At 36.8% G+C, this 27,028-nt stretch overlaps 3 protein-coding genes across 5 annotated transcripts; 1 reads left to right on the forward strand and 2 right to left on the reverse strand.

Annotated features, from left to right (window-relative positions):
- Positions 1–5,677: 5,677 nt before the first annotated feature.
- LOC117614683 (transcription termination factor MTERF6, chloroplastic/mitochondrial-like) lies at positions 5,678–7,027 on the reverse strand. Its single transcript, XM_034343570.1, has one exon. It carries the CDS (start codon positions 6,957–6,959, stop codon positions 5,772–5,774), a length of 1,188 nt encoding a protein of 395 aa, XP_034199461.1. The 5' UTR covers positions 6,960–7,027; the 3' UTR covers positions 5,678–5,771.
- A 5,481-nt stretch (positions 7,028–12,508) lies between these two features.
- Positions 12,509–13,834, reverse strand: LOC117632805 (transcription termination factor MTERF6, chloroplastic/mitochondrial-like). Its single transcript, XM_034366390.1, has one exon. It carries the CDS (start codon positions 13,752–13,754, stop codon positions 12,555–12,557), a length of 1,200 nt encoding a protein of 399 aa, XP_034222281.1. The 5' UTR covers positions 13,755–13,834; the 3' UTR covers positions 12,509–12,554.
- Positions 13,835–15,893: 2,059 nt separating this feature from the next.
- On the forward strand, positions 15,894–23,994 carry LOC117632789 (E3 ubiquitin-protein ligase PRT1-like). 3 transcript variants are annotated; one of them, XM_034366361.1, is made up of 7 exons: positions 15,894–16,075; positions 16,646–16,674; positions 16,782–16,961; positions 21,041–21,412; positions 21,505–21,681; positions 22,367–22,482; positions 22,972–23,994. In XM_034366361.1, the coding sequence occupies exons 1-7, from the start codon at positions 15,984–15,986 to the stop codon at positions 23,482–23,484; spliced, it is 1,479 nt and encodes a 492-aa protein (XP_034222252.1). In that variant the 5' UTR covers positions 15,894–15,983; the 3' UTR covers positions 23,485–23,994. The 3 variants fall into 3 exon arrangements, with proteins under 3 accessions (XP_034222252.1, XP_034222263.1, XP_034222269.1); XM_034366372.1 differs by having other exon boundaries at positions 15,944–16,075; positions 16,626–16,674; XM_034366378.1 differs by lacking the exon at positions 16,646–16,674 and having other exon boundaries at positions 15,968–16,075.
- The last annotated feature ends 3,034 nt before the right edge of the window (positions 23,995–27,028 follow it).

Consider the following 27,028-nt stretch of genomic DNA (forward strand, 5'->3'; position numbering starts at 1 on the left):
TCCATGAACATAACTATGGTTCCACAAATACAAAGCAAATAGTTAACAAGAGTTAGGCCCATAGACACGTGTCAAGTGTTGAGAAGGATGATGATGATACACCCTGAGTTAAAATGATATGCAAAAATATTTCTCTACCTACATACTTCATAATTACTAAGTAATTAATTGAGCATATCGAGGTAAATAATTGAGGCATATAGACTATAGTAGAGGTAATTCACCTACCCATTTACAACTTTACTTAGTGTTGAGGCCCAAAAAATCCAAGGTTGGGCCCAAATATATTCCCCAGCACAGTACGACACCTTATTGAGAAAAAACCCAATTTGGGTACCCAAGAGTTCGTTGTACGCCCTCGTACAAGTCATGGTCCGCGTGCCACTCCAAGCCAATACATAAACCGCCATGCCAAAAGGTCGTGACAAGCCCATAAAATTTACTGGCTCTACAAACCCATGCTTTTTATTTCATCAAGCACCATTTTGGCTTGGCCATAGCCCTTTAAAATACGACAAAACTCGAGCATAAGCACGCCAAATAAAAGGTGACATCAAGAGGAAAATTCTTATTTTTGCACCAAGCAATATTACAAGCTTAAGGGGCCCAAGCCACGCAAATGCTTGGGGCTTGCTGAGTGGGTTGTGGTATGGATGATTACGAGTATTCACTAGGCCCATTGATGGTCCAAGGAGTAGAATTTTTGGGCTACTTGAGAGCATTAAAACTCAAGCCCATTTCTTGAACCTAAACATATGGGTAAATGAGATAGTGTTAGAAATATACCTTTAAAGCCAACTAATTATGTAATAGTTAGAGTTAAGGAAATTTTTTTATAAAAGACATATTATGTTATCAATGGGCAAGAAATGTTGTTTTATACATTAAATCATCTTATATTATCTTTGAATATGTAGAACAACTATAATCCAAGGAATAAACAAGTGGATATGAGAGCTATGTAATGAGATTGCATACATAGAGACTTCTCATCATCCTTAAATCATGAATATGTTCCTGGTCATAGGAATATTGATTAGGTGTCAATATTCCGCAAAGACCAGTACACACAATATCGTCTCTATATGTAGGGAATGGCAAAGTCTCAAGTCATTAAGTGTGGAGACACATCGATATGTATGTACGTGCTTGTAGAAGAACAAGTACACTGAATGTGATCCAACACATGAGTTACAGCATGGAAGTCTTTACTCACATGTTAAGCTGGAACTCATAAATTACAATGGTGCAAACTAATCCTTAGACCTGAGGCATCATAGATGTTTTGTGGCTATGTTGTTAATAGGGCACTATACAGTCATGCTGAATTAGGTATAGCTTAAAGGTGCTCATCAGGATTCTCAATAAAGTCAAAAGCAAATGAATGTACAGCAAGAAATCTTTACTCTCAGTAAAGAAGAGAGAATACTCTAAGATATGATTGGTCAAATATCTGCGCATATTAGTGGATAAGACTTGAAAGAAGAAGTCTTCAAGTCTTACCAGGATAATCATATAAAAGGAATGATTCACATTAGGATATTGACAATCGGATTCCATGATCTAATAATGTGAATAAGAAGTATTGATATAAGAGAATGATTCAATTGCACGGTCATTTCGATTTGAATAGGTTCTTTCACAACATCTCATTTAGCTCGGATAACCGTAACTTGCTACTAGGCGACAACCATCGTTTGTGGATGTCCTAAAAGGATTCAATTAACCTTTATTAATAGAAAGAATTTAATTCGTATATCATCTCTAAGGAGTTGAGTCAATCCACTACCTTGCTAAAGGGAACCTGCGGATCTGCACACTCAAAGAATGTGATTAGAGGTACGAATGAGGATAAATGAAATGAAGAGATACAAATCAATGGTTGATAATCAAATGTCAAAGTCAACAATCAAAAGTCAACATGTTGACTGGAGCAATTGACCAAAGTCAAATAGTTCGACCGGGTCAATTAAGTAAGACTATAATTATAATTTAATAGTTAAATCATAATTAAAAGATTAATTATGGAATTAAAATTGACATATAGAAATATTGAGTAGGCTTTTAAATATGATTTATAAGGAAATAGACAAAATAGCCCAAAAAGATATTGGGCTTAAGGGATAAGTGACATAAGATGATATGACCCACGGAACAAATGGAGCTCCAAATTTTGGCAACTAATGGAAAGCTCTCCCTTTGCCTTTTGTGTTGTCCTATTTAAGCCAAGTGTTGGATAAAACCTAACTAGGGTTTTTGGTTTCTTATTTTGGTTGATGAGTGATCATCTTTGTATCTCATTTTACATAAACAAAAAAATTGGTCCAATCAAGAAGTAGACCAGCATTCATACTTCTTGATTGCCTCTCTTTATCTCTAGGAGCATTTGGTGTGGTGAGGTAGAGGACTCCAATCTTGGAGCCTTGTGGTGAAGGAGTCAAAATCAAGAGAAACAAAAGGCATTTCCAACAAAGGTGTTCATTCTTGAGAAATCAAGAAAATGTCATCAATGGTAAAGATCTATTCCCTTTTTTCTTTCTCTATTTGTGTTCAAAGAGACTAGGCTAAGATACTTGGTTTATAATGAAAAAAGTTTAGCTCAACTAGTATAAACAAACTGAATCTGCCATTTTGAATGTTTTTGTTGCACAGTTGTGGCTAAAGTTCATTTCCTAAGCATTAGATGCATGTTTCTTTCAGAGAGGAGACCCAATACCTTAGGAAAATATCCAATGGCCTACAACACTTGGTAAAATCCCACAACAAATAAAATATCCAACACCTTGTCAAAACCAAAGCAAATAGGCTGCTTCCAGCAGCTTGACGAAACCAAGGCAAACTCACAGGCCGCTGGAAATAAAATAACAATGACCCAATACCTTAGAAAATAGACCAACCCAGCACCTTATAAAATATCTAGCATCGTGTTTAATATCTAGTGTTCTAAAAAAAAATCAGAACCAAGTCAAATGGTAAGCCATTGTAAAAACCAAAGGAAATTCATATGCACAGGATGCTGGAGGAGGAATACCCTTCATACCAAAGCCCCTACCCATTTTTCTTTCTTCTGCAAGCTGTAATAGGAAAACCAGGAAGAAAAGTAAGTGGCGCCTCACCCATATGAATAAGCCCAGCCACGTGAAAATCTTGGAACTCCAAAAAGCTTCATGCCTATGCTCTCAGACTAGGAAAGTTTCACCAAAGAGGATTGAATGGAAGAAAGTGAAGAAAAATAGAGGAGAAGACTTGATAAAATTGGGCCCTTCTAGTGCCTATAAAAGGGGGCATCTCCTACCCAGCAAAACCAACCACATCCAGAGCGAGCAAGCACCCTCCCTCACTGCTGGAACCCTTCAATTTCGAGCTCTGTTCTCTCATCTCCTTCCTTTTTCTCCTCTGGCAAACCCTCCAAGAGCGTGACGAAGCTTTTGTCAAGCGGTTGGAAATTTGCTCAAGTCCCCCATTCTTCCACCCTCATCTTTTCCTCGCTTCCCTCAACAAATCTTCCTAAAATTCCCTCTCCTTGCTTTGAACCCTTATTTCTCATATAAAATCCAAGCTTTCTCTCTCTAATGCTAAACTCATGAATGCTCAGCTCCTATGTCGCAAGCTTCTCAAGTCAAGCCAAGCCAAAATATTGATTTGTAAGCAGCTGTTGGTTTTGTTGGTGAAAGAAACCGAAGTGCTCCCTAAGGCTCCACGAACCTTTCGAAGCACTCTTGGGGCCTGATTCTTGAACTCAGACATAAGAACAACTCCAGCCATGCCCATCTATAGCTGCTGGAACAAAAAAGCCCCTACACTAAGTTACACATAGAGAGGTAAATAATTGAGCACATGTGAAAAGTTGACCACAGTTTCTTTCTGAATGTTTTGGTTTCGCAGTTACTATTGCACTCGAGATTGTTTGATTCCTCCTATCCTCATCAAAAAAAAAAAGTTTTGATAATTAAAAGAAAATAGAGGTAGAAATTTAAAAAACAAAAACTTTTTTGGGATTTGACACAAAAATCCAATTCGGTCATCAAGAAAAAAATTTAGTCAAATTGGTCACTGTGTTTTTCAAAGTTTACAATTTATAGAGACATTCCGCTCTCCTTCGTTAAGTGCAGTTTTTATTGTTATTTTTTTAGTCTTCTTCCTCTAGCTCAACGAGTTATGGTATATTGGGATATTAGGGTATAACAAATTGGGGGAAATCTTAGCTTGAAATTGAAATTGTGAGGTATAAGGAAAATCAAAATGTCAAACCAAACTAAAATGAAATCAACAACTTACCAACATATTTTGGTGCTCTATTTCCTTGATTGTCATCCAAAGTCACAATATGATTCTCACTGAATCAATTCAGGCTTCAATATAGCATCCAATCCAAGACCTTATAATTCATAATCTCAATTTCAACCCAAGATTTTTCCCAATTTGTTAAACCCTAATAGCACAATATACCCTAACTTTAGAGGAAGAGGATTGAATGTGCTTCCTAAAAAAAAAAAAAAAAAACTGCATTTAATGGAAGATAACTGAATGTCTATTAAGTGTAAACTTTGGGAAACACAGTGACCAATTTGGCTATAAAAAAATTCTCAGTGACCAAATTGAATTTTTGTGTAAAACCTAGTGACTAAAAAGGTATTTAACCCAAACAAAAACTACAGATTACATCTAATGTGCCAAATAAACCACTAAAATAACTTGCTTATGTTTCCCGGGAAGAAAAGAAAAAAAATACTGGCTTGGGTTATTAGTGTTAGAAAGACTCACTTATTTTTACATTCTTCAACACTAATATTCGTAAATGAGATTTTATGCAAAAACTAAAGATTATGATTGTTTACAGAACAAACAAAAGGGCTCTATGCCTCCCATGCCCTTTGCCAAAAGGGTTGAAATCCTCAAACTGAAGGCATGTTTTCAACTGAACAATTGTTCTTTACACTCTTTTTACACATTACAAGAGCAAACCGATCAATCACGTGTTTCCTGCGCAAATATTGCAGCTTTCAAGTTTCATACAAAAATTTAATTGCCGGTTAAACAAGACTTGTTCAACATGTAGAGAGATCATCAAATGCAACTGATTCTGCAGCTATACAATTCTACCATGCACCTCACAGCTAGCAGATGCTTCCCTCTTTTCTGTTAAGAGTTTGTTTAATCAATACCAGTATTGATTAAGTTTAGTTAGAGTATCTGTTAAGCTTGTACAGCTTGGTTAGCTAAGCTATCTGTGTATTGTAATCATTATTCAATAATGAATGAGAATATTCAGAAGTTTTACATTGTTCTTCATGGTATCAGAGCCAATTGTCTTACGACTGGTTGATTCTGTGATTTTCTTTCTCTTTCTCTCATTTTCTCACCTCCCAAACAGTATTTTCTTCCTATTATTCTTGTCTTTTGGTCATCAACGGCGGATTCTTCCTCTGATTCTCACTCTGCAACTTCATCTCCTGTTGTTAATCCTACACTTCTGTATCAATCACTTACTATCAAAAATGTCGTGACCATGGTTCTGTATCTATCGCTTTACGGTTCCAATTCACATTTTGATGAGGTTTCAATATGGTCTAATTTATATTCCTGTCACATTAGTGGATGACAATGTAACTTATTTACCCTACATAGGAAAACCGATATGAAAGAAAATGTGGAACTATTGAAAATGCCGAGAATGATGAAAGATATTTTGTTCATGGGATCTCTTTTGATAATCATTGTCAAGTAAATGAAACCTTATGCACACAAAACTTTTAGTATAGTGCAAAAAATCACACATCTTTGACATCCAATTTTCCATGATACACATCCCACAATTGAGGTAATCGGTTGATATATCTGATCACAAACCTCTCCAAGAAGTGCTGCTCTTGAGGCAACACCACATAAGCCAAACTGGAGTCTTCATCTATCAACCCCTTCAACAGCAAAACTTTAACAACTGAACACCTCGGAATAATTCTCTTCTCCAAACTGAAACACAAAATCACAGGATATGTGGCAATCACTCTTGAAGGCCATCCCATCTTGTTCACTAAAAAATTCATTCCCTGCATTATTTTCTCCTCAGACAGAATCATGCACTGTGGATTCTTCCTGAAAGCAGAGATCACATCATCATCAGACCAACCCCAACTCCGCTTGTAAATTTCACGGCTTCGATTCCATATGGACTTACTGCTCTCTCCACACAATGCTCTTAGTGCCATCACAAAAGTTGATTTCTTCATATCAAATCCCATTGCCTTAACCTCTTCCACAGCTGCAGCAAAACTTTCATGCTTGTGTATCAAGACCTTAGTGTTGTGAGCTAGCAACAGAGCAATGCATGATTGGGGTACACCCAATTCCCTCAAAAGCTCAATATTGGGGACCACATTCTTTCTGCGATTTTCCAGGAAAATCCATGAACTGCGCTTCAGAACAGAAACTACATTTTCCTCGGAAATCAGACTCCTGAGAAAATTATAAGCGGGTATAATCTGATTCTCCAAGCTTCTTGACAAAAGGTGGGGATTAAAACACAGAATTCTCGCAAGGTCTTGCCTTGAAACTACAACAGAGCTGAAAAACTCAAGCTTGGGCAAAAGGGTTTTCTCAGGATCAGCTACAAGAATAGCAGGGCGTAACCTGACAACCTTTGAGATCTGGGTTTCAGAGAGTCCATGGCTGCTCAAAAGGGCCAAAACAGAGTCTGCTCCTTGTGAGGATTGCAACTCTACCCTTTTGGATGATGAAATTGCGTCTTCTGGGGACAACCCACATGAGTTTATGAGGTAAGCGACTGTGAAATTGTGTTGGTTTGCTGAGATTTTTGAGGTGATGGGTCTGTGAAGTAGATGATTTTGAAGAGAAATGTGTGAGGGTTTTAGGTCTCCAACAAGAAATCTTTTTGTTGTACAAGAAACTATTGAATAACCCAATCTGAGGGTGTTCAAGCTGTAGAGAGGTACCACCATGTTTGACCCTGCTTAGATGCTGATGACGAACAATTTCTAATTCTACTGGTCATTCTAAAAACCCTAGGCAGCAGGGGGTTTTGGGTCCGTGCGATATGCTAATTTTATATATATATATACAGAAAGCTTTTATTGAGGGTTCTCTCAAATAAGCTTATTTGAGGGATACTCCTTATAGGCCCCATTCCGGATTGTATTTCACTAATCCAAACCGTCTATTTTGTAGATACTCATTCAAAGATCATCACTACAAAAAATCACTTGAATCAGATATCATTTGACCACTCAATTGAGTTATTGAAATTTTAGTATTTTCTTGAAGTACCGTGTTCATTGATTTTGTAAGACACAATTGGATGTCGAAATGGGTTCCGATTTGTCTAATTTTTTGTAAGGATGATCTATGAATGAAGACCTAAAAAATAGATGGTTTGGATCATTCGGAAAAAAAATTATAAGGTACCCTAAAGGGCGTCCCTCAAATAAAATTATTTGAGAGATCCCTCAATAGAAGGGGGCTGATATATATATATATATTGGTTTCAAGAAGGGCAGAAGCCCAAGAGAAAACCAAAAAGAAAACTACACTGGGACAAGCCTAGCAGTGGTCATCCTAACATAGTCATTTGCTAAGAGGCTTACAATAGGAGGGAGAAGATCAACAACATGATAACCCAAATTGGAACTTTGATCCATATGAGCCATATGGTCAGCAGCAATGTTTTGTTCTCTATAAATATGAGAAATGGAACACTCACAGTCATGCAAGAGCATGGCTTTGCAACAATGGATGAGGTTAGAGAGAGGGTGACTAGGCCTAGTCACCAAAGAACACCCAAAGGGCACCAAGGAACACCCAAATGACACCAAGGAACACAGTGAAATAGCAGCATTTGTATACACTACAACATTCATACTGCATAATTAAGGAGTAATTAATTGAGCATATAGAGGTAAATAATTGGGGCATATAGAGTATAGACTATAGTAGAGGTAATTTTCCTACTCCTTTACAACCTTACTCAATTACACGTAGAGAGGTAAATAAATTTTTTTTTTCCTCAGAGAGAGGTAAATAATTGAACACATGTGAAAAGTTGACTATAATTTCTTTCTGAATGTTGTGGTTTCATAGTTACTATTACACCCGAGATTGTTTGATTCCTACTCTCTTCATAGATAAAGATTTTGATATGCCCTTTACCAAAAGGCATGTTTTCAACTGAACAATTGTACTTTACACTCTTTTTACACATTACAAGAGCAAATCAATCAACCACATGTGTTTCCTGCGCAAATAATGCAGCTTGCAAGTTTCATACAATAACTTGTTCAACATGTAGAGAGATGATCAAATGCAACTGATTCTGCAGCAGTACAATTCTACCACGCACCTCACAGCTAGCAGATACTTTCCTCTTGTCTGTGAGAGCAACTCCATCGTTTAGCCCAAGGCTAGGGGCGGGTTGCGTGAAAAACAAGCTTCTAGCGGGCCAGTCTTGCCCGGGCTGGGAGTGGGACCCACGAAGACGGGTTGGCCCGAATTCCAGTTTCACCCGAGCTCGAGCCCGATGGGGGATGACGTCAGAGTAAAAAAAAAAAATTGAACTTGCGTGCGCTGACGTCAGCCCTGCGCAATCTCCAACGAGTAGAAGACAGGTGTCAAGGCCTAGGCGCTCCGATCTGCTTCTCCTCCTCCAATCCAACGACTGACATTATTTTGGCAATAAAATTATGAAAAAAAATCTAAATTTTTTTTTTCTTCTATAAATACCTATCAATACCCTTCACTTTCAACACCAATCCTCATACATTTTCTTATACTTCTACTATTATTCACTCTTTACTCAACATTTTTGTCTCTTTCAAATTGTATTTTTATTTCTTATCTTTATGGCTTCTTCTATCGAAATCGGAGTTGCGTGGAGCACCATGGAAGATGTTTTCTTGTCTGAGGCTTAGCTCCAAGTTAGTCATTGTCCCATGTCAGGCAATGAGATGAAATTTTGTCATATGTAGAAAAAAATTCATGCCGAATTTTGTGAAAGAATTCCGGGTCGACTCGTACGGAAATGGCATTGTCTAGTAGGTGGAAAATTCTCAATAAAGATTTGGGAAAATGGAGAGATGTCTTGGCAAAAGCGAGGAATAATTATAGAAGCAGGGAAAATCTTAGTAGCGAGGTAAGTATTTTGTAATTTTCGTTTTATTAAGTTTAATGTCCTAATATATATATATATATATATATTAATGTTTATTGCATTTTCAATATTTTGTTAATATTTCTTGCATTTCCAATTGTTTGTTAATATTTCTTGCACTTCCAATATATTTGTAAAGTTAATTGAATTTTCATTTTTTTTTTGTTACTTGCATATCCAATATATTTTAAATATTTCTTGCATTTCCATTATTTATTTATTTTAATAGATGATTCAAGCACAGATGTGGTTTGGTGCAATTGGGCAAGGCAAAAAAACTTTCAACCATCATGAATGTTGGGAGGTGGTGAAAAATTGCAAACGCTTTAGAATTATTCACACGGGGCCCGCCGTTATGTTAAACAAGACGACACTCCGTGATTCAACGACATCGGATTCACCTCTCGATTCCCCTATGAGTAAAGACTCACCCATCAAAAAGGAGTCGAGGCCCATTGGCCGAAAGGCTGCGAAGGCAAAGAAAAGGGGTAATTCGAGCAGTAATACATCAAAAATTTTGGAGGAAATTGTAAGGCAGAGCGCCATAAGTATTGAAATGGAGCAGAAACGCCAAGAGAACAAGATGACAATTCGAGTAGAATATGCAGAAGAAATGGAGTATTTGCGCAAAAAAGATATGGACAAGACGGATCGAGAAACCATGGCGATGGATACAAGCCATATGTCCCCTGAAACAAAACAATTTTGGAAGCTAGAACGAAGGGATGTTATGAGAAGAAGACTTTTCCAGGATGATGGGAGAAGCAACATGGATTGGTTAAATGATCAAAACCATTAAATTAGTTGGCATACCTTTTATGTATTTGTATTTTTCATGTTGTCTATTAAAGTTGTTGTAATTCATGTATTTTATTTTAGTAGTAGTAATTCTTAATGACTTGTATTGGCTTTCTTTATTTAATAAACAAAGCATTCAATAAAATACATTTTTATTCAACATATTCCATACATCAAACAAAACATAATTAAAAGGAAAAACCACAACCAAAGCATAACGAAAAATAATAAAAACTACAACCAAGGCATAATAATAATAACAAGCCACAACCAAACCATAATAAATAAAAAACAACACAACCAAACCATAACTAAATAAAACCTAACCAAAGCATCTATGCTCCATCATTCATCTTCATTGCCTTTCACCGCCCATAGATGCTTCATCAAGTCAAGTTGACGCCTTTCATGAATATACGAAGATTGCATCTCTGTATATTGATCTATCATACGGGTCATGAAACGACCATCCCTAACCAATGGATCCGGCTCAAACGGTTCTCCACTTTGCCTCATGGGCCTTTCATAAATTCGTGTCAAGGCCGTGTTCATGGGATCCGGTTCATAGACCTCTGCAGCATCATAATCATACTCATCCTCCACAATCATCTTATAGAGGATGATGCAAGTCATCATAATGCTTCTGAGGACCTCCTCATCAAACATACGGGCCGCACCTCGAATAATCAACCACCGAACTTGAAGGATGCCAAAACCCTTTCGACATCTTTCCTGTATCATTCTTGATAAGAAGCAAATAATTTTTGCTTCTGGGATCGGGGATTCGAAATGGATTTGACAAATGTGGTCCACCACGGGTAGATGCCGTCAGCCAGATAATACCCTGTCTGGTAGACTGTATTGTTGACTTTATAGGTGATATTGGGGTCTTGGCCTCTCAAAACATCGTTGAAGACCGGGGATTGACCCAGCACGTTAAGGTCATTTTGGGATCCAGCAACTCCGAAGAAGGCATGTCAAACCCATGTATCAAATCCAGTAACTGCTTCAAGGATGATACTTTTTTTGCCCTTCCGATTCCCGTAGTCTCCTTGACAGGCAGTTGGGCAATTCTTCCATTGCCAGTGCATGCAGTCGATTCTACCGATCACTCCAAGAAATCCTCGAGCTTCGGCTTTCTGTAATAGCCGTTGGAGGTCCCTGGGAGTAGGTCTGCGCAGGTAGTCCCGAGTGTAAAGAGTTTCAACTGCATCACAAAATCTTACCAAGGCCTCCAACGTAGTGGACTTCCCCATCCAGGCAATCTCATCCACCTGATCAGCAGATGAACCATACGTCAACATTCGTATAATAGTTGTAAGCTTTTACTCCGGAAGAAGTCCCAAAACCCCAGCAACATCACACTTTTGGACAAAGTATGCATCATAATTGCAAATATCATGCATGACTTTATTGAACAAATGGGGTTGCATTCTATATCGCTTTCGAAAATCAACATCAGAGTACAAAGAAGTTGGGATAAAATAATCTTCCAAAAGATTCTTACCTCGAGAATGCTTATGTCTATCCACATTCTGGCGACAGCCGACTTGTGAACCACGGCGGGGACCTTGGTTCTCTTCATCAAGCAAAGCCACTGCTATGACAACTTGTTCATCTTTTTCTCTCTGCAACATATTTCTTTCATCTTGTCTACGGCTTCTCTCATTTGTTTCTCGCTCTTACCTCTCCAAGCATCTCCTAAAATCTTCCATTGAGAATGGAGTATGAATTCTAAACTCTGAGAAATGAAAATATAGAAAGATGTGGTGTGAGATGTATGAGCTGAGCCTCTGGTTTTATAGAAAATTTTGGCCATATAGAGATGCCACGTGGCTTGATTTGATTGGATGAAAATCTTATCTGAAATTTGAAATTCATCCAAAATTTGAACCCAAATTTATTTGAATTTTGAATTTTGAAATTCATCCGAAATTTGAATCCATATCTGAATTTTGAATTTCGCCGCCATGACAAGGGGCAAATGGGTGGAGTTGCTCTTAAAATTTGTTTAATCAATACCAGTTTTGGTTAAGTTTAGCTAGAGTATCTGTTAAGCTTGTACAACTGTCAATAATCATTATTCAATAATGAATGAGAATATTCGGAAGTTTTACACTGTTCTTCATGGTATCAGAGCCAATTGCCTTACGACCGGTTGATTCTGTGATTTTCTCTCTCTCTCTCTTATTTTCTCACCTCCCAAACAGTCTTTTCTTCCTAATTTTCTTGTGTTTTCATCAATGGCGGATTCTTCCTCTGATTCTCACTCTGCAACTTCATCTCCTGTTGCTAATCCTACTCTTCCGTATCAATTGCTTACTACAAAAAATGTCGCGACCATGGTTCTCCATCAATCGCTTACAATTCCAATTCACAATTTGATGAGGTTTTCAATATGGTCAAATTTATATTCCTGTCACATTAGTGGATGAAAATGTAACTTGTTTACCCTACGTAGGAAAACCAATAAGAAAGAAAACGTGGAACCAATGAAAATGCCAAGAATGATGAAATATATTTTGTTCACTTTTGATCATCTTTGTCAAGTAAATGAAACATTAAGCCTGCAAAACTTTTAGTATAGTGCAAAAAATCACACATCCTTGACATCCAATTTTCGATGATACACATCCGACAACATAGGTAATTGGTTGATATATCTGGTCACAAACCTCTCCAAGAAGTGCTTCTCTGGAGGCAACAGCACAGAAGAAAAACTGAAGTCTTCATCTATCAACCCCTTCAACAGCAAAACTTTAACAACTGAACACCTTGGAATAATTCTCTTCTCCAAACTGAAACACAAAATCATAGGATATGCTGCAAACACTCTTGAAGGCCATCCCATCTTGTTCACCAAAAAATCCATTACCTGCATTATTTTCTTCTCAGACAGAATCATGCACCCTGGAATCTTCCTGAAAGCAGAGATCACATCATCATCAGACCAACCCCAACTCCGCTTGTAAATTTTGCGACTTCGATTCCATATGAACTTACTGCTCTCCCCACACAAAGCTTTTAGTGCCATCACACAAGTTGATTTCTTCATATCAAATCCCATTGCTTTAACCTCTTCCACAGCTGCAGCAAAATTTTCATGCTTGTGCATCAAGACCTGAGTGTTGTGAGCTAGCAACAGAGCAATGCATGATTGGGGCATACCCAATTCTCTCAAAAGCTCAATATTGGGCACCACACTCTTTCTGCGATTTTCCAGGAAAATCCATGAGCTGCGCTTCAAAACAGCAACTACATTTTCCTCGGAAATCAGACTCCTGAGAAATTTATAAGCAGGTATAATCTGATTCTCCAAGCTTCTTGCCAAAAGGTGGGGATTAAAACACAGAATTCTTGCAAGGTCTTGCCTTGAAACTACAACAGAGCTGAAAAACTCAAGCTTGGGCAAAAGGATTTTCTCAGGATCAGCTACAAGAATAGCAGGGCGTAACCTGACAACCTTTGAGATCTGGGTTTTAGAGAGTCCATGGTTGCTCAAAAGGGCCAAAACAGAGTCTGCCCCTTGTGAGGATTGCAACTCTACCCATTTGGATGATGAAATTGCGTCTTCTGGGGACAACCCACATGAGTTTATGAGGTAAGCGACTGTGAAATTGTGTTGGTCTGCTGAGATTTTTGAGGTGATGGGTCTGTGAAGTAAATGATTTTGAAGAGAAATATGCGAGGGTTTTAGATCTCCAACTAAAAATCTTTTAGTTGTGGAAGCAAATGTACAAGAAACTATTGAATAACCCAATCTGAGGATGTTGAAGCTGTAAGGAGGTACCCCCATGTTTGACCCCTCCCTGCGTGGATGTTGATGATGATCAATTACTAGTTCTACTGGTCATTCTAAAACCCTAGCAGCGGGGTTTTGGGTCCGTGCGATATGCTGAATAAGGAACACTGTGAAACATCAACACGTATTAAGGAGTAATTAATTGGGCACGTAGAGGTTCTCTCAAAAAAATTAAAAAATTAAAAATTTAGCAGATAGAGGTAAATAATTGGGCATATATATTTGACAAAATTTACCTACCCTATATCAAGAAAGAGTGTATTTACAACTTTACTCTGTTACACGTAGAGGTAAATAATTGAGCACACCGCGTTGTTTCTTGGGAGATTCACTATTATACTTAATTTGGGGGTCCAAATTATAAAAATACCCTATATAAAATGGACTTTACAAAAACATACCCAAACCTCATTTACAACATAACAAAAAAGCTTTTAACTTCTTATAAATTACAAAACTGTCATCAATTTCTTAAAACAAGCACAACCCCAAAATCTCATAAAAATACCCAAAATACTTAATAGGGCATCAAAGTAATTTAATAATTAATATTAAATTCAATAAGGTCAGCTGTCATTTTTTAGGTTTTTTTTGAATTTGTTTATAGAAATTCAATTGTGCAGAATTTATTTATAATATTAGTGCTAAAAATGGGTATATCACTAAATATCTTTTATTTCTTTCTGAATGTTTTGGTTTCTCAGTTATTATTGCACCTGAGATTGTTTGATTCCTTATCTCTTCATAGATTAAAGATTTTGATATGCCCTTTGCCAAAAGGGTTTGAGCTTTTTCAACTGAACAATTGTACTTTACACTCTTTTTACACATTACAAGAGCAAGAAATCAACCACATGTCTTTCCTACGCAAGTATTGCAGCTTGCAAGTCTAATTGCCCGTTAAACTTGTTCGACTCACTGATCATTGTGAACTCAAAATCAAGTGGAAAAACAGAAAAGCGAAGAAGAAACACAGAGAAATAAACACCTTCCAATTCTTCTTCAAGTAGAATCAGTCTTGTTATTCAATGTCTTTTTCTGCAAATTACAAATAAATTATTGAACTGTCAGCGTCTGGTTTCATAAACTTGTCTAATCTAAACAGTTTTCTTTGTTTGCTGAACAACATTATCTGTTTGACTATGAAAACCCAACAGCACAAGAAAACTTATTCCTTGCATTAATATAAACCTCAATACTATATATCTTTGAACCACCACATATTTCAAACGATTGACTCATCATCATTTAATAAAGATACCAATCACTGCAGGACAATAACATTTCCAGACTAATTCAGCTTTGACACGTAAAAGTCATATCGAGAAAATAATAATTAAACACATCACTTCGTATGCATATATAAATACTCTTAACTACTTGACATCGAGTTTATATCTATAATCACTTTATCTTTTTTTAACCATTCATATTTAATCATCCCATGCCAGCAACATCAAAGGTAGAATTACTTCGTTTCTTTTTAAACTATAAGAATGATTATTTGAGCTCTCCAACTTTTATTTGTCTTTAAAAAGTTTCAATATTTCTTTTTAACCAACTTGTTTTTTGTTTATTGTTTTAATACATTCTTAAACCATGTGATGCAACAAGTTGCATAGTCCTTAGCACATGTTATGGAATTGAAGGACCATAGTTGGCCACTTGACAGGCCTACAAGCACATGAACTTCAAAGGAGCTGTCACTCCACAAGAACATAAAATTATTCCGTTCCATTCTTAATTGTCCAATTGCTTGCAATTCTTCATTTTTATCTCCAAGTTGAGACCTCTTATGCATAATGCATTATATATTTTCATTTTGTACATCATAAATTGGTGCCTTAAAGAATTTTTGTTGGATATAAATTCTTATTTTGTTTTTTTTTTTAATCATTTGCATTTTATTTTATTTATTTATTTGGACTTAATTGACGGGATTGATGCATTCGACTTGATTTGATAACGACTACAGTTACAAAGATGAAATTCGGAAAATTAAAATCATGTTGATGAAAATCATTTTCGACTCTAATTAATTCTAGCGACCAAAATGTTATTTTACTGATAATAATATTGAAAAATAGGAATAGTAATAATAGTAATAATAAATAATAATAATTAGATGGATAATTTCTATTTGTGGGTCGGGGCGCTACATAAACCGCCACTGAAATTTTTGTTAAAAGAAGCATCCTTCTCCCTGTCTGGGATTTATTCGAAATGGAAGACAATAAAACCCTAATAAAACAACAACCACAACCAGAGCTTGAACCCGACGAATTCCGAGAAGAGTTCAAATGCTGTGTTTGCCTGTCAGTGGTTTCTTTCTTTTCTTTTTTCCTTTTTATATATCTATTTCTTCAATTTCTGCAACATCAAAATCCATCTAGCCCTCTTTTTTTTCTCGAGTTGCATAATTTGTTTATTTAATTCACTGCTTGCTGTTTGGATTACAATTGTTGGAGCTTGAAATTTGGGTTTGCTGGTTCTCTCTGTCTCAATTTCTTTTCTGAGAATTGAATTTTTGTTGTTTGGTTTAGCACGTTATGAACAATTCTCCATGCTTTTATTACAATCTCATGAAGACCTATAGGCAATCTCAACGTACGTATTAATTCTTTAGCAGAATTAACTAAATAATAAGAAAAGGCTAAGAAATTTATTTCAAAACAGAAGGGCATGTATCAAACAAAGATGATTGTTCACATCTGATAGCCATGACTCGATATGATTCTTATTGTTGTGCATAGCATCAATACACATATTAGTATAAAATAAGGTTAAATTGTTCCACCTGCTGATTTATTTTTCCCGTTGAATTGACATTTTTACCTTTTCTTTCTGGTAACTACATGTCTAAAGGCGATTCCTTTACTTTGCAGGGATCTTCTTTACAAGCCAGTTGTATTAGGTGATAAATCGTGCCGTTGTATTTTGAAATATATGTTTCACTCACTTGGCTATTAGCAGCAATGAATATCTAGTTATCCCTTTCTGAAGACTTTATGATGTTTGCAGGCTGCGGCCACATTTCATGTTTCTGGTGTGTCTTCAATGCCATGAATGCTGCTCGTGAGTCCTATTGTGCAGTTTGTCGGCGCCCATATAATCATTTTCCTAGTATCTGTCAGTTGCTGCATTTCTTACTCCAGAAGTTGTATCCTGAAGCATATAAGCAACGGGAAAAACAAGTGAGAGGTGAGCTTTACTGAACTGCTTTAACATTTATTTGGTTGATTTGCTGACCACTTTAAATGAGTTATCTATGCTTACAACTTAGTTATTTCCACCGATAAACTCACTCTCCTTTTGAAAACTTATGTCTTCAATGTTGATGTTGGATATGGGTGAATTGAGTATTTGTTTAGGTAGTTTAGCGGAAGCGAAAACAATGGAAAACAAAAAATATAACAAAAGGGATAGGTCTGGAATCACTCCAGGGGTTTGGCTTCACACCAAGTAGTCTCCAATCTCTGGAAAATAAGCTTTTCTTTATATCTCAACAACTGAATTTTAAAGAACTACATGGGGGGTATATATAGCAAACTAAAACCTAGAGACAATAGGATAAAAATTCCTTACTAAAACAGATTTCCCAATCCACCAAGGAACTAATTAAAATAAACTAGGAAACTTAAACCAAATCCTACTAGAATCTGGAAACTAAAATCCTAGTGAAATGTGGAAAACTAGAGAATCTAGGAAACTAACTAAAGATATCCACATCAATTCCACCTGGCTGAAAAGATCTCGACTCCGGCGCTGTAATAACATTCCAAAACTCTGGATCAATGTGCGGCAGGTCCTCCTTTGTAATCCGAGTACTACGAGAATCTGGTTTAACTTCCACTTGACTAGGAACTTCTGCATCTTCCTTACATTCTTTAAGCGTAATGACTTGTAGAGCTTTGGCTTTACCCACTTTGTCTTGCTTCTCTTTGTTTTGTATAGATTGATTCACGAGCTTGGGTTGAAGTGGCTTCATTGTGATCTTCTTTCCTTTATGGATGAACGAACGTATATTTTCTTGACCCAAGATGATAACATTGTAATCGTATATCCATGGTCTTCCCAAGAGAATATGACTCACATCCATATCCACCACATCACACCAAACATGATCTTTGTAAGATGAAAACTGTATAGGAACGTGACACCGTTGGGTAACAGGGATAGAAGATGTATTGTCAATCCATGCTACTTTGTATGGCACAGGATGCTTCTCGGGCGACAAACCAAGACGCGAAACAGTTAGCATTGACACCACATTGATACAACTCCCACTATCTATGACCACCTTACAAACTTTATCTCCAGACTTGATGTAAGTGTGGAAAATGGAAGTCACACCTTGCAAACTTTTATCTCCAGACTTTATGTAAGTGTGGAAAATGGAAGTCCTACGCCAATCCTCAGTTTCCTTCCTGTGTTGAGCCAAAGTAGACCTCACTACTGCTAATGTTGGATGAGGGACTTCAAATTCGATTCCACAATCTTCATCAGGTTGTTGGGGTTCATAAATATCTTCCTCGAATTCACCTTGATTGTCAGCTTGTTCGTTAATGTGTGCACACAGATTTCTTGTTGCTTCCTTCGTTGGGCATTGGACAGCAAAGTGTCCAAAACCTTGGCATCTGTAACATCTTTGTGTTCCACCACCACGTGTATCAACTAGCACTCCTTTTCCCTTGGCAGTTTTTACTAAATTAGTCGTAGATGTTGGAGTCGTAGAGCTTGGAGTCACAGATGTGCCAACATGAAAATCAGATCTTTCAGAATCAGTTTGCTTGACTACATTGGACGACTTTAAATACTTGTCTAATTCTTGTACCATCTGAGAAACCCTCTCTAAAGTATTCACAGTATGAGGAATTAATTCCCTTTGAAGCTCTGAATCGCTTGATTCGCTGAAATCGTTGCCGTCTCTGAGATCCGGATTGAAGAATGACAATGACGGCTGTTCTTCCCGTAAGACTATGCGCGTCGCGTGCTCGATCTAGCAAGCAATCTTGGACAAGACGGCATTGGTTGTTCCAAGTGAGTTTAAAGAATTCACAAGAGCTTTTATGCTTGGGATAGGTTAGACCTATCTGTTTTCTTTAATCCCCTTGGTTCTTCGCATTGGAAATAGGACGGGGAGTGGTGACCTGATCTAAACCGAGAAATAGTCATCCTTCTATCTTCCCTTATGTCACATCGCAACATGAATTCCTCAAATTTTGCAATATATTCAGCAACTCGCATGTTGTCTTGACGAAGAGTTTGCCACTCGTCCAACAAACTCTGTTGATAGGATAATGGTAGATATTTCTGCTTCAACCTTTCTTTCATCTTACCCCAGTGGATGATTGGTTCTTCACCAGCTCTCTCTAGCTGTGTTTCAACATTGGTCCAAAACAATCCAGCTTGACCCACCAATTTTATCTTAGCAAATCTCACCCTCCAAGCTTCAGACATGTCGTGCCACTCAAAATAGCGATCCATGGTAGCTAACCAGTCGAGGAGTGCTTTAGGATTTAGCTCAGCATCAAAATTAGGAGCGTCAACTTTCACTGATCTCATCACCCTTTCATCAGGTCTTGCTCATAGCCACAATGAAAATTGAGTCTCTCTGCGTCTCAATCATTCCTTCTATCATGACGTTGTCGATCATGATTCCTCTCTTCTCCATTCACGCTTCATCATGTTAATTAGCTGCTTCTAAGTCTGCAAGGCAACGTTCCATGAGTCTGGATCTAGTGTCCGAATCTGCCACTTGCCTTGATAGGTTTTCCATCATCTCAACAAGACGTTCAAAGTCCGTCTCTGGATCGTCTGTCTTTCCAGGCTTAGTCGGAGCCATCACTTGACACACGGCGTGAAGAACAAGAAATACTCGAAAATTTTGAACCCAAGGAAAACGAAAACCTGGCTCTGATACCAAATTTGATGTAGGATATGGGTGAATTGAGTATTTAGGTAGTTTAGCGGAAGCGAAAACAATGGAAAACAGAAAATAGAACGAAAGGGATAGGTCTTGAATCACTCCAGGGGTTTGGCTTCACACCAAGTAGTCTCCAATCTCTGGAAAATTAGCTTTTCTTTATATCTCAACAACTGAATTTTAAAGAACTACATGGGGGTTATATATAGCAAACTAAAACCTAGAGACAATAGGATAAAAATCCCTTACTAAAACAGAAATCCCAATCCACCAAGGAACTAATTAAAATAAACTAGGAAACTTAAATCAAATCCGACTAGAATCTGGAAACTAAAATCCTAGTGAAATCTGGAAAATTAGAGAATTTAGGAAACTAACTAAAGATGTCCGCATCACATGTGCACACATCCTTTTTCTAATGTAAAGACAATGTGATTAAATAATGAAGTTCCAGATTTCTCTGACATGGTGCACATGTATATGAGTGGTTACATGAGTACTCTTACGTTAGCATCTTAATTGGTTCTTCAGAGTGTAGCTAATGACTTGTAAGGAGTTCTTGTGATACCTTGTAAAATAGCCCCCTCCCGCATGTCTAATGGCACCAGATAGGACTCCTTAGTCAGATGTCATGAGCTCAATGGTTTTCTATGAACCTACAGGGAATATATGTGGTCAGAAAAAAGAAAGCAATAAATTTGTTTTGCACCAAAGCTCTGAAAAAATCACAATTCCAACCAATGGAATTACCTCTATGCCTTGGAGAGTGGAAGACATATTGCATGAGATTGACTAGATTTTATGGAATATGATACTTTGCAAGCGCAAAGCAGTTTTTTTTCTTTTTAAATCAAAATTGTGCATGTATGCCTCTTTTGGCTCCTTTTAGACTGTACTGCCATAGATGTGTTTGTAAGTAATCCTTTTTTCGGGAAATTTATATGACTATCCAGTAAGACGAAATGTCTCTAGATTTTGTTGGAGTGCAAGAACGGTTAGGTAACCTTTAACGAATTTGAGAGTATTATGAATAAATTCACAATAAGAGTTTAAGAATTGCTAGGTGACCCTCAAAGAATGTTTGTGTTTGCTAATGTGAGGTCTAGGTGGAGTGTGGATTTTGAAGTGTTACTTTGCCTCACCTTCTTCTGTATTATTTGGTTCCTTTGTTTTGAGGTAACGCTTAAAACACTGATGTTTTGGTTGACGTCATATTAAATTCGACATTCTCAATGTTCCCACTTTTTTCGGAAGCTTGTGTGGGTGACTTGTATGGCAGTTGCAATCTCATGACATATGACATAGTGTTTCCTTCATAAATAATTCACTATCTCATCTTCCTTGGCTGTTCCAGAAGAAGAAAAGGAATTTGGTTACTTCTCACCTCAATTTGATAATCCAATATCTGGATCACATCCTACTGAAGAGTCAAATATTCTGGACAATGTTCAGTCAGAGAACTCTGAAAGTTGTTCGTCTGGGGTAGGAGGATCTCCTTCACTTGTAAATTCACCAGAAACTATGTTAGATGATGAAGCTAATAGTAAAAGGCCTACAACATCTTTAAAGAATGTTGAAGCTACTGGAAATGCAGCCATCAAAGAAGACTGTTTGCATGATAATGGTCCTGAAAATGGAACTCACAATAAGGTTTCTGTTTCTGATCTACTGTGTGCTGCATGCAAGAACCTGCTCTTTCAACCTGTTGTTCTCAATTGTGGCCATGGTAACCTACATCACTTTAACTGTTATGTTGAACATAAAAGTCAGAGGAATGCTCATGCCAATATAAACTAATTCAAAATCTCTTTTGTGCAGTATATTGTAAATCCTGTATCAACATCCCAGTTGATGGAGTTTCTAGGTGTCAGATTTGTCAAAGCATGCATCCGAACGGATTCCCTAGTGTTTGCTTAATTTTAGAACATTTCTTGGAGGAGCAATATCCTGAAATATATGCGCAGAGACGATCATCTTCAATAAAACAAGCTGATTGTGAGTATGAGAGTCTTAAGAACTTTTATGATTTTGATGCTTTTATTCTGCTTCAGATTTTTCTAATATTCGTATCATTATCTAGGATTGGATCATGTATTATGCCTCAGAAATTAATATTGTTTTAATGAGCCTCTATCTTCAAAACTTGCCTTGCCTGAGCTATATAACTGGAAAAGAAATTGTAAAATATCTTCTTTGAGATTCAGAATTCAGATTGAACATCATTCATGTCCACTATTTTCTCCTAAAACTAAACCTCTGATTGTATCAGTTCAAAGATTTGAATTTCTTGGTTATACAGCCATCTCACTTATTCCTTCTCTATTGTATTCTAAAACTAAACCCTATTGTTTGTGCCATTTTTCCTTTTTCTCCAGTTCTTCCTCTGCTATCTTTGAATATCTTTGATTGTAATATTAGGATCTGATTTTTCCTTAATTACTTCAGGCTTTGTTCACTGTAGTTTGTGTCGGAAGTCATAACCCTCTTCTTTGGCTTTTCTTATGTTGTACTTCAGTTATGCGAGACATAATTACTCATACTGCAGATATTTTGGTTTTGTACTACTGATGTTTCCAGTACTTTTTTTTCTTATTCTATTTTTAATGCATTTCTTATTTTAGTTGTTTTTCGCTGTCTTGTTTCTGGTGCTCATATGAGATTAACTTGATTTCACATTCAGTGCATGCTCATCAACGTGCCGGCCAGCCAGTGTCAACGCTTTCTGATGATTACTTATCCGGCTGGTCTGGGGTCGGGCAGAATGTTCATTTTGCAATTGGTTGTGATTGCTGTGGGGTAATGTCCTTTGTCCCTGTCTACTTATCAAATTTCCATTTAAGAATAAGGCCCAAGTGGTTGCTTAATTGGTGATGAGCTTTCTCCTAAAAGACAATGGACCTAACTCAATTTGCATAAAGAATTTTGGAATAAATTTATTGATAATTAAATTAATAAAACTGCCATGGTTTATTTTGGCTTTCTTTTATTAGATCCACTCTTCTAATTTCACCTGTATCCCACACTTCTACTTACTAGATCTGCGCTCCTTTTCCTAAGCAAATGGAGGCAAATTCTTTAAAGATTTAAATGAGTATCAGAGCATGGGATACCAGTGGACACAACTGTTGTATTGATAAAGTGTTCGCCATAAATAATATCATAATCAACTAATGGAAGTGCCTTGCAAATCATAATAGGAATTGCCCTACAAATCTTAGAGTAAGCTAAGAACTGCTCGTGTTATTTTTTTTATTAATGACTGGTATACCGCTGTGCTCTTTGCAGATGTCTCCAATTATTGGGGAGAGGTACAAATGTAAAGACTGCGTGGAGAAAATGGGTTTTGACCTATGTGGAGCATGCTATAATGCTCCTTTTAAGATCCCTGGACGATTCAATCAGCAACATAAACCAGAGCACGTGCTTGAGCTTGTACCACCACGGATAATACATGTGCCTCCCTACCATTTAGATGAAGATGGTGCTGAATTTCAGGAAGACCTAGAAAATATCCCTGCTGCTCCCATTCCACAAGATCTTGAGCTTGTACCACCAGAGATAATAGCTATGCTTTCCTACCAGTCAGATGAAGATGGTGCCGAATTTCAGGAAGACCTAGAAAATATCCCTGCTGCTCCCATTCCGCAAGATCCAGAAAATGGCCCTAACAATGTGCCAAATGTTTATCCTGCCTTTGTAATGTCAGTTGATAACTTAGATCCAGATGATGATTCTGATGATGGTGCTTCACCGGATGTGATTCAAGAATGTGAAGGTACCATCCAGCCTAGAAACTGACTATTTTCAAATTCTTGTTAGATACATTTACCCAAAACAACAAATCATGTGTCAAATTTTTATGGTTTGATTTTGTTGAATGAGAAATGCATGAAGAACTTAGGGTACTCTTCCTGTGAGGATGAGGCTTTTCACTCCTATCAATATTCAGCAAATAGATTAGAGATACCAATAGCCAACACCTTGTTTTTTTTTTTGTTTTTTTTTTTTTTCTTCTTTTGGGTAAAGAACAGTTGTATTATTCTTTTCATGTTCACCATTGTTGCAAAATAAAGAGGTGAACTTTGTAGATCTCAAAGGTACTTTGTCATATCAATTGATTGTATTTGATTAAATTCCCTGCATTATATTTTTTCGGTTGATCATGTCATTGCACCAATATACTTGCAATGCAAGGAAGTTCTATAGTATGCAAGTTTATGAGAGTTGATAATATCTGATGTAACTTTTGGCAAGAGATTTGTAACCAAGTTGTAACTTGTACACATCAGAATGTTGTGGCTTCAATTACCGACTCCATTACAGTTGTTTGTCAGTTCATTTTGGCTTGCTTCATGGTGATTTTTTTGACATTAATTTCCCACAGTTTCAATGATTGACTTGTTGACGTACTTTATGTCCTGATGTAAATCTCTCTTGCTGAATTTTTTTTCTTCTTTCTTTTTTTGCTTTAATGGTTGGGGTTTGGACTGATTCTGTTTATGTCCTGATGTAAATGGTCACATCTATTTTGTTTGTTTTAGATTTTAAATAATTAATTTGTAATTTAGGTTTTATGAAAGGAAATTATATATGTGAGTCGACTCGGGATCAGTGAAAGATTCCAAAGAGCATGTGACTGTTCACGTGTGACTTGCTATTGGGAATATTAAAAACAGAAGAATCAATTTGAATCATTGGCGTACGCTACCATCAGTAACATAATTATTGCAAACAGCTTTTTATGATGCAAGGTTTAGAAAAAGACTGATGTAAAATCTATTTCTTCTTGCCGTTACATCATTTGACACTAAAAACTTATAATTTAGAAGATGTTTCAAATTTGAATCTATCGTCTTCATTGAAAAGCTCGTAATGTCAAATAATGGAGTTCGTCTAAGAGCAAAATCGATGATATGACCCCAAGAAAACCTTGATGTAAACTAAATCGACAATGAACTTTATAAAAGAGAAAAAAATGATCAACTAATTATATTACAAAAATATAATTACCAAACCTTCTAAGTTTAAAAATTTTGGTCATGAATGATGTGATTGAGATAACATGATGATATGTATTAGTAGTCCAAAAATGTTGGGATTTGTTATTTAAAAATAAAATATATGAATTATGAGTTTTTAATGGCGCCACTCATTATGAGCTTTTAGGAGAAGCAAAAGCTGCAAACGCTGAAAGCCCGCGACAGCGAGCGCCTTACCCAACGCTCCCCTGTGAGATTCCGCCGTTCTTCTTCCTCGCCGATTTTTTGTAAAACAAAAGATTGGGATCTCTTTCCCGCCAGTACTTTGATTTCAATTCAACTAGCAATTTTTCTTTTCTCTGCCAAGAAAGAAATTCAGGACGGAAATATTGCTTAATAGACAAATTTTTCGTGTGTGATAATGAAAATGAATGTTTCCTTCTAATTAAAAGAGTAAGATGTTTTTGATCGATAGGGTTTAATTCAGTGAAAAAGCGTTTTAATATACAGACTAATAATTTCATGTTCAAATCTTCATTACACCTAAGTGGGGTTTGTGAGAAAATCTTCCTTTTTCTTCTTCGGAAAAAAATATATATATATATATATTATTCTGATAATTTTACTGAAATTGCGTAGATACACGCTCCTGAGGTGGCTGTAGACTTGTAGTGCCGACGAAGTCACGGTGGCGGTGTGAGTTCATATTTTGGGAATAAAAAAAGTAAAAAAGCGCGTGAATTGTGGGTTGGTGGGGACAAGGCAGGGCGCGAGGGGGTCCGTGAAAGAGAGGGAAGCGCCATCATTGGCTGCGTTTCCATTCAAACGTGTGCGTTTGTACGGTCCATCGGTGAAAACGAGGTGTTAAATTCGAGAGTATGATCAAATTGTATTTATTACTTAAACACCATCGAAATTAGTGCCCAAATTGTAGTTATAATTTTTTATCTTTTTTATCTTATAATTCTTTCTTTGGAGAGTTAGCTAAATGCAACAAATTGGATTTGGTCGTGATCATTAAAACCAATTTGGGAAGTTGTTGACTAAGCTTGGTTCTGGTTATCTCTCCCGAGAGCCAAGACCAACAAGTTAGTATGTTTACAAGTGGGCTAAAATATATCATTAAAGCCGATGTGTTTTGGGCTAGACGCCTGCATCATTGCAGGCCAACCACAAAGCAATCCCTTTTGAGGTTAGCTAGCTAACCCTTCACCTCTCACCTATATGAAGTTATGAACCCTTGGAATGGAATACTGCAGATAGTATCTATGGCGTATGTTATTATTAGATGACATGAAGAAGAATGCATGCCCAAGACTTAAAACCTTATAATAACGTACGTCTTTCATATAATTTCTCTAATTTAAAATAACCTTAAAACCTTATAATATTTCATTTTATGAAGAAAATAAAGCATCTCGTATAACTTGAGTTTGTTTTAAACTAATTAAAACGGTGTGCTTCATGTGATTATAACTCAGTTTAATTTATTCGGGCTAATAACAATGTACACACTATTCTTCACTAAAAAAAACTTTCAAAATTGAAGACATATCCAAGCTCAAAAGTGCCCTAATCTTATCGCACCAAAATTAAAACTCGCTGCCCAAGTTGTTTGTTGCTGCAAGGCAGTTAAGTTTGTTGCTGCAAAAAAAATTTTTAGTGACTTTCCAAATTGATGAACTGCCACCGGGGTCGTTCAATAAAACTGAGTGCAAGTGTCTAAAAGATATCAAAACCACTCTCCTAAAGAAAGTGGACAGCACTCTCCAAACGGCAGACAAAGCCAAACCAATGAGCGTCAATGACAATGTGTGCAGGCGCGTGAATAACAGTTTCCTGTGAAGAGAAGTGAGGAAGGCCTATCCTTATCGTAATAGAGAAAACTTTGAAAGTAGAAATTAAAATAAAATAAACATAAATTGAACTTTCCACCTGGCCACTGACGGAAGGTATCCAATGACTTGGGCATCTCAGCTCTTAACTCATAATATCTTCTCTTCAACTCTTATCGCGATATAATAAGACTCTCTTTCACTCTCACGCAAATAAAAAGTTTTTATTTTTGTTGTTGCTGGAAATGAAATAAAAGACGAGTACTACTTCTAGGAGTTTTTTTAATTATAAATTATGTAACAAGAAACTCTTCTAAACATGGTTTTGTTAACAATTAGAGAGAGGTTAATTCGTTGATGATCTCTTTATTAGCAGCATTGGTCCTGACTTTTCAGTGGTAGAGGCCAGAAATTAAAATGAAGTCCTTTAAGTACATGAGAAGAACTTATGTGTCCAAAATACAAGAACAACTTACATGCAACGGAAATATGTCATTATGGCAGTCTTTCTGTTTTATGTCTCCTAAG

This window comes from Prunus dulcis, chromosome 1 (assembly GCF_902201215.1).
Source record: "Prunus dulcis chromosome 1, ALMONDv2, whole genome shotgun sequence".
NCBI classification, from domain to species: Eukaryota; Viridiplantae; Streptophyta; class Magnoliopsida; order Rosales; family Rosaceae; genus Prunus; species Prunus dulcis.

Excerpts from the sequence above, each read along its gene's own strand:
- LOC117614683 (XM_034343570.1), bottom strand. The coding sequence starts at position 6,959 with ATGGTGGTACCTCTCTACAGCTTGAACACCCTCAGATTGGGTTATTCA.
- LOC117632805 (XM_034366390.1), bottom strand. The coding sequence starts at position 13,754 with ATGGGGGTACCTCCTTACAGCTTCAACATCCTCAGATTGGGTTATTCA.
- LOC117632789 (XM_034366361.1), top strand. The coding sequence starts at position 15,984 with ATGGAAGACAATAAAACCCTAATAAAACAACAACCACAACCAGAGCTT. Across the intron at positions 21,413-21,504 it reads TGTTCTCAATTGTGGCCATG|TATATTGTAAATCCTGTATC; the intron begins GTAACCTACATC and ends TCTTTTGTGCAG. Across the intron at positions 21,682-22,366 it reads TTCAATAAAACAAGCTGATT|TGCATGCTCATCAACGTGCC; the intron begins GTGAGTATGAGA and ends TTTCACATTCAG.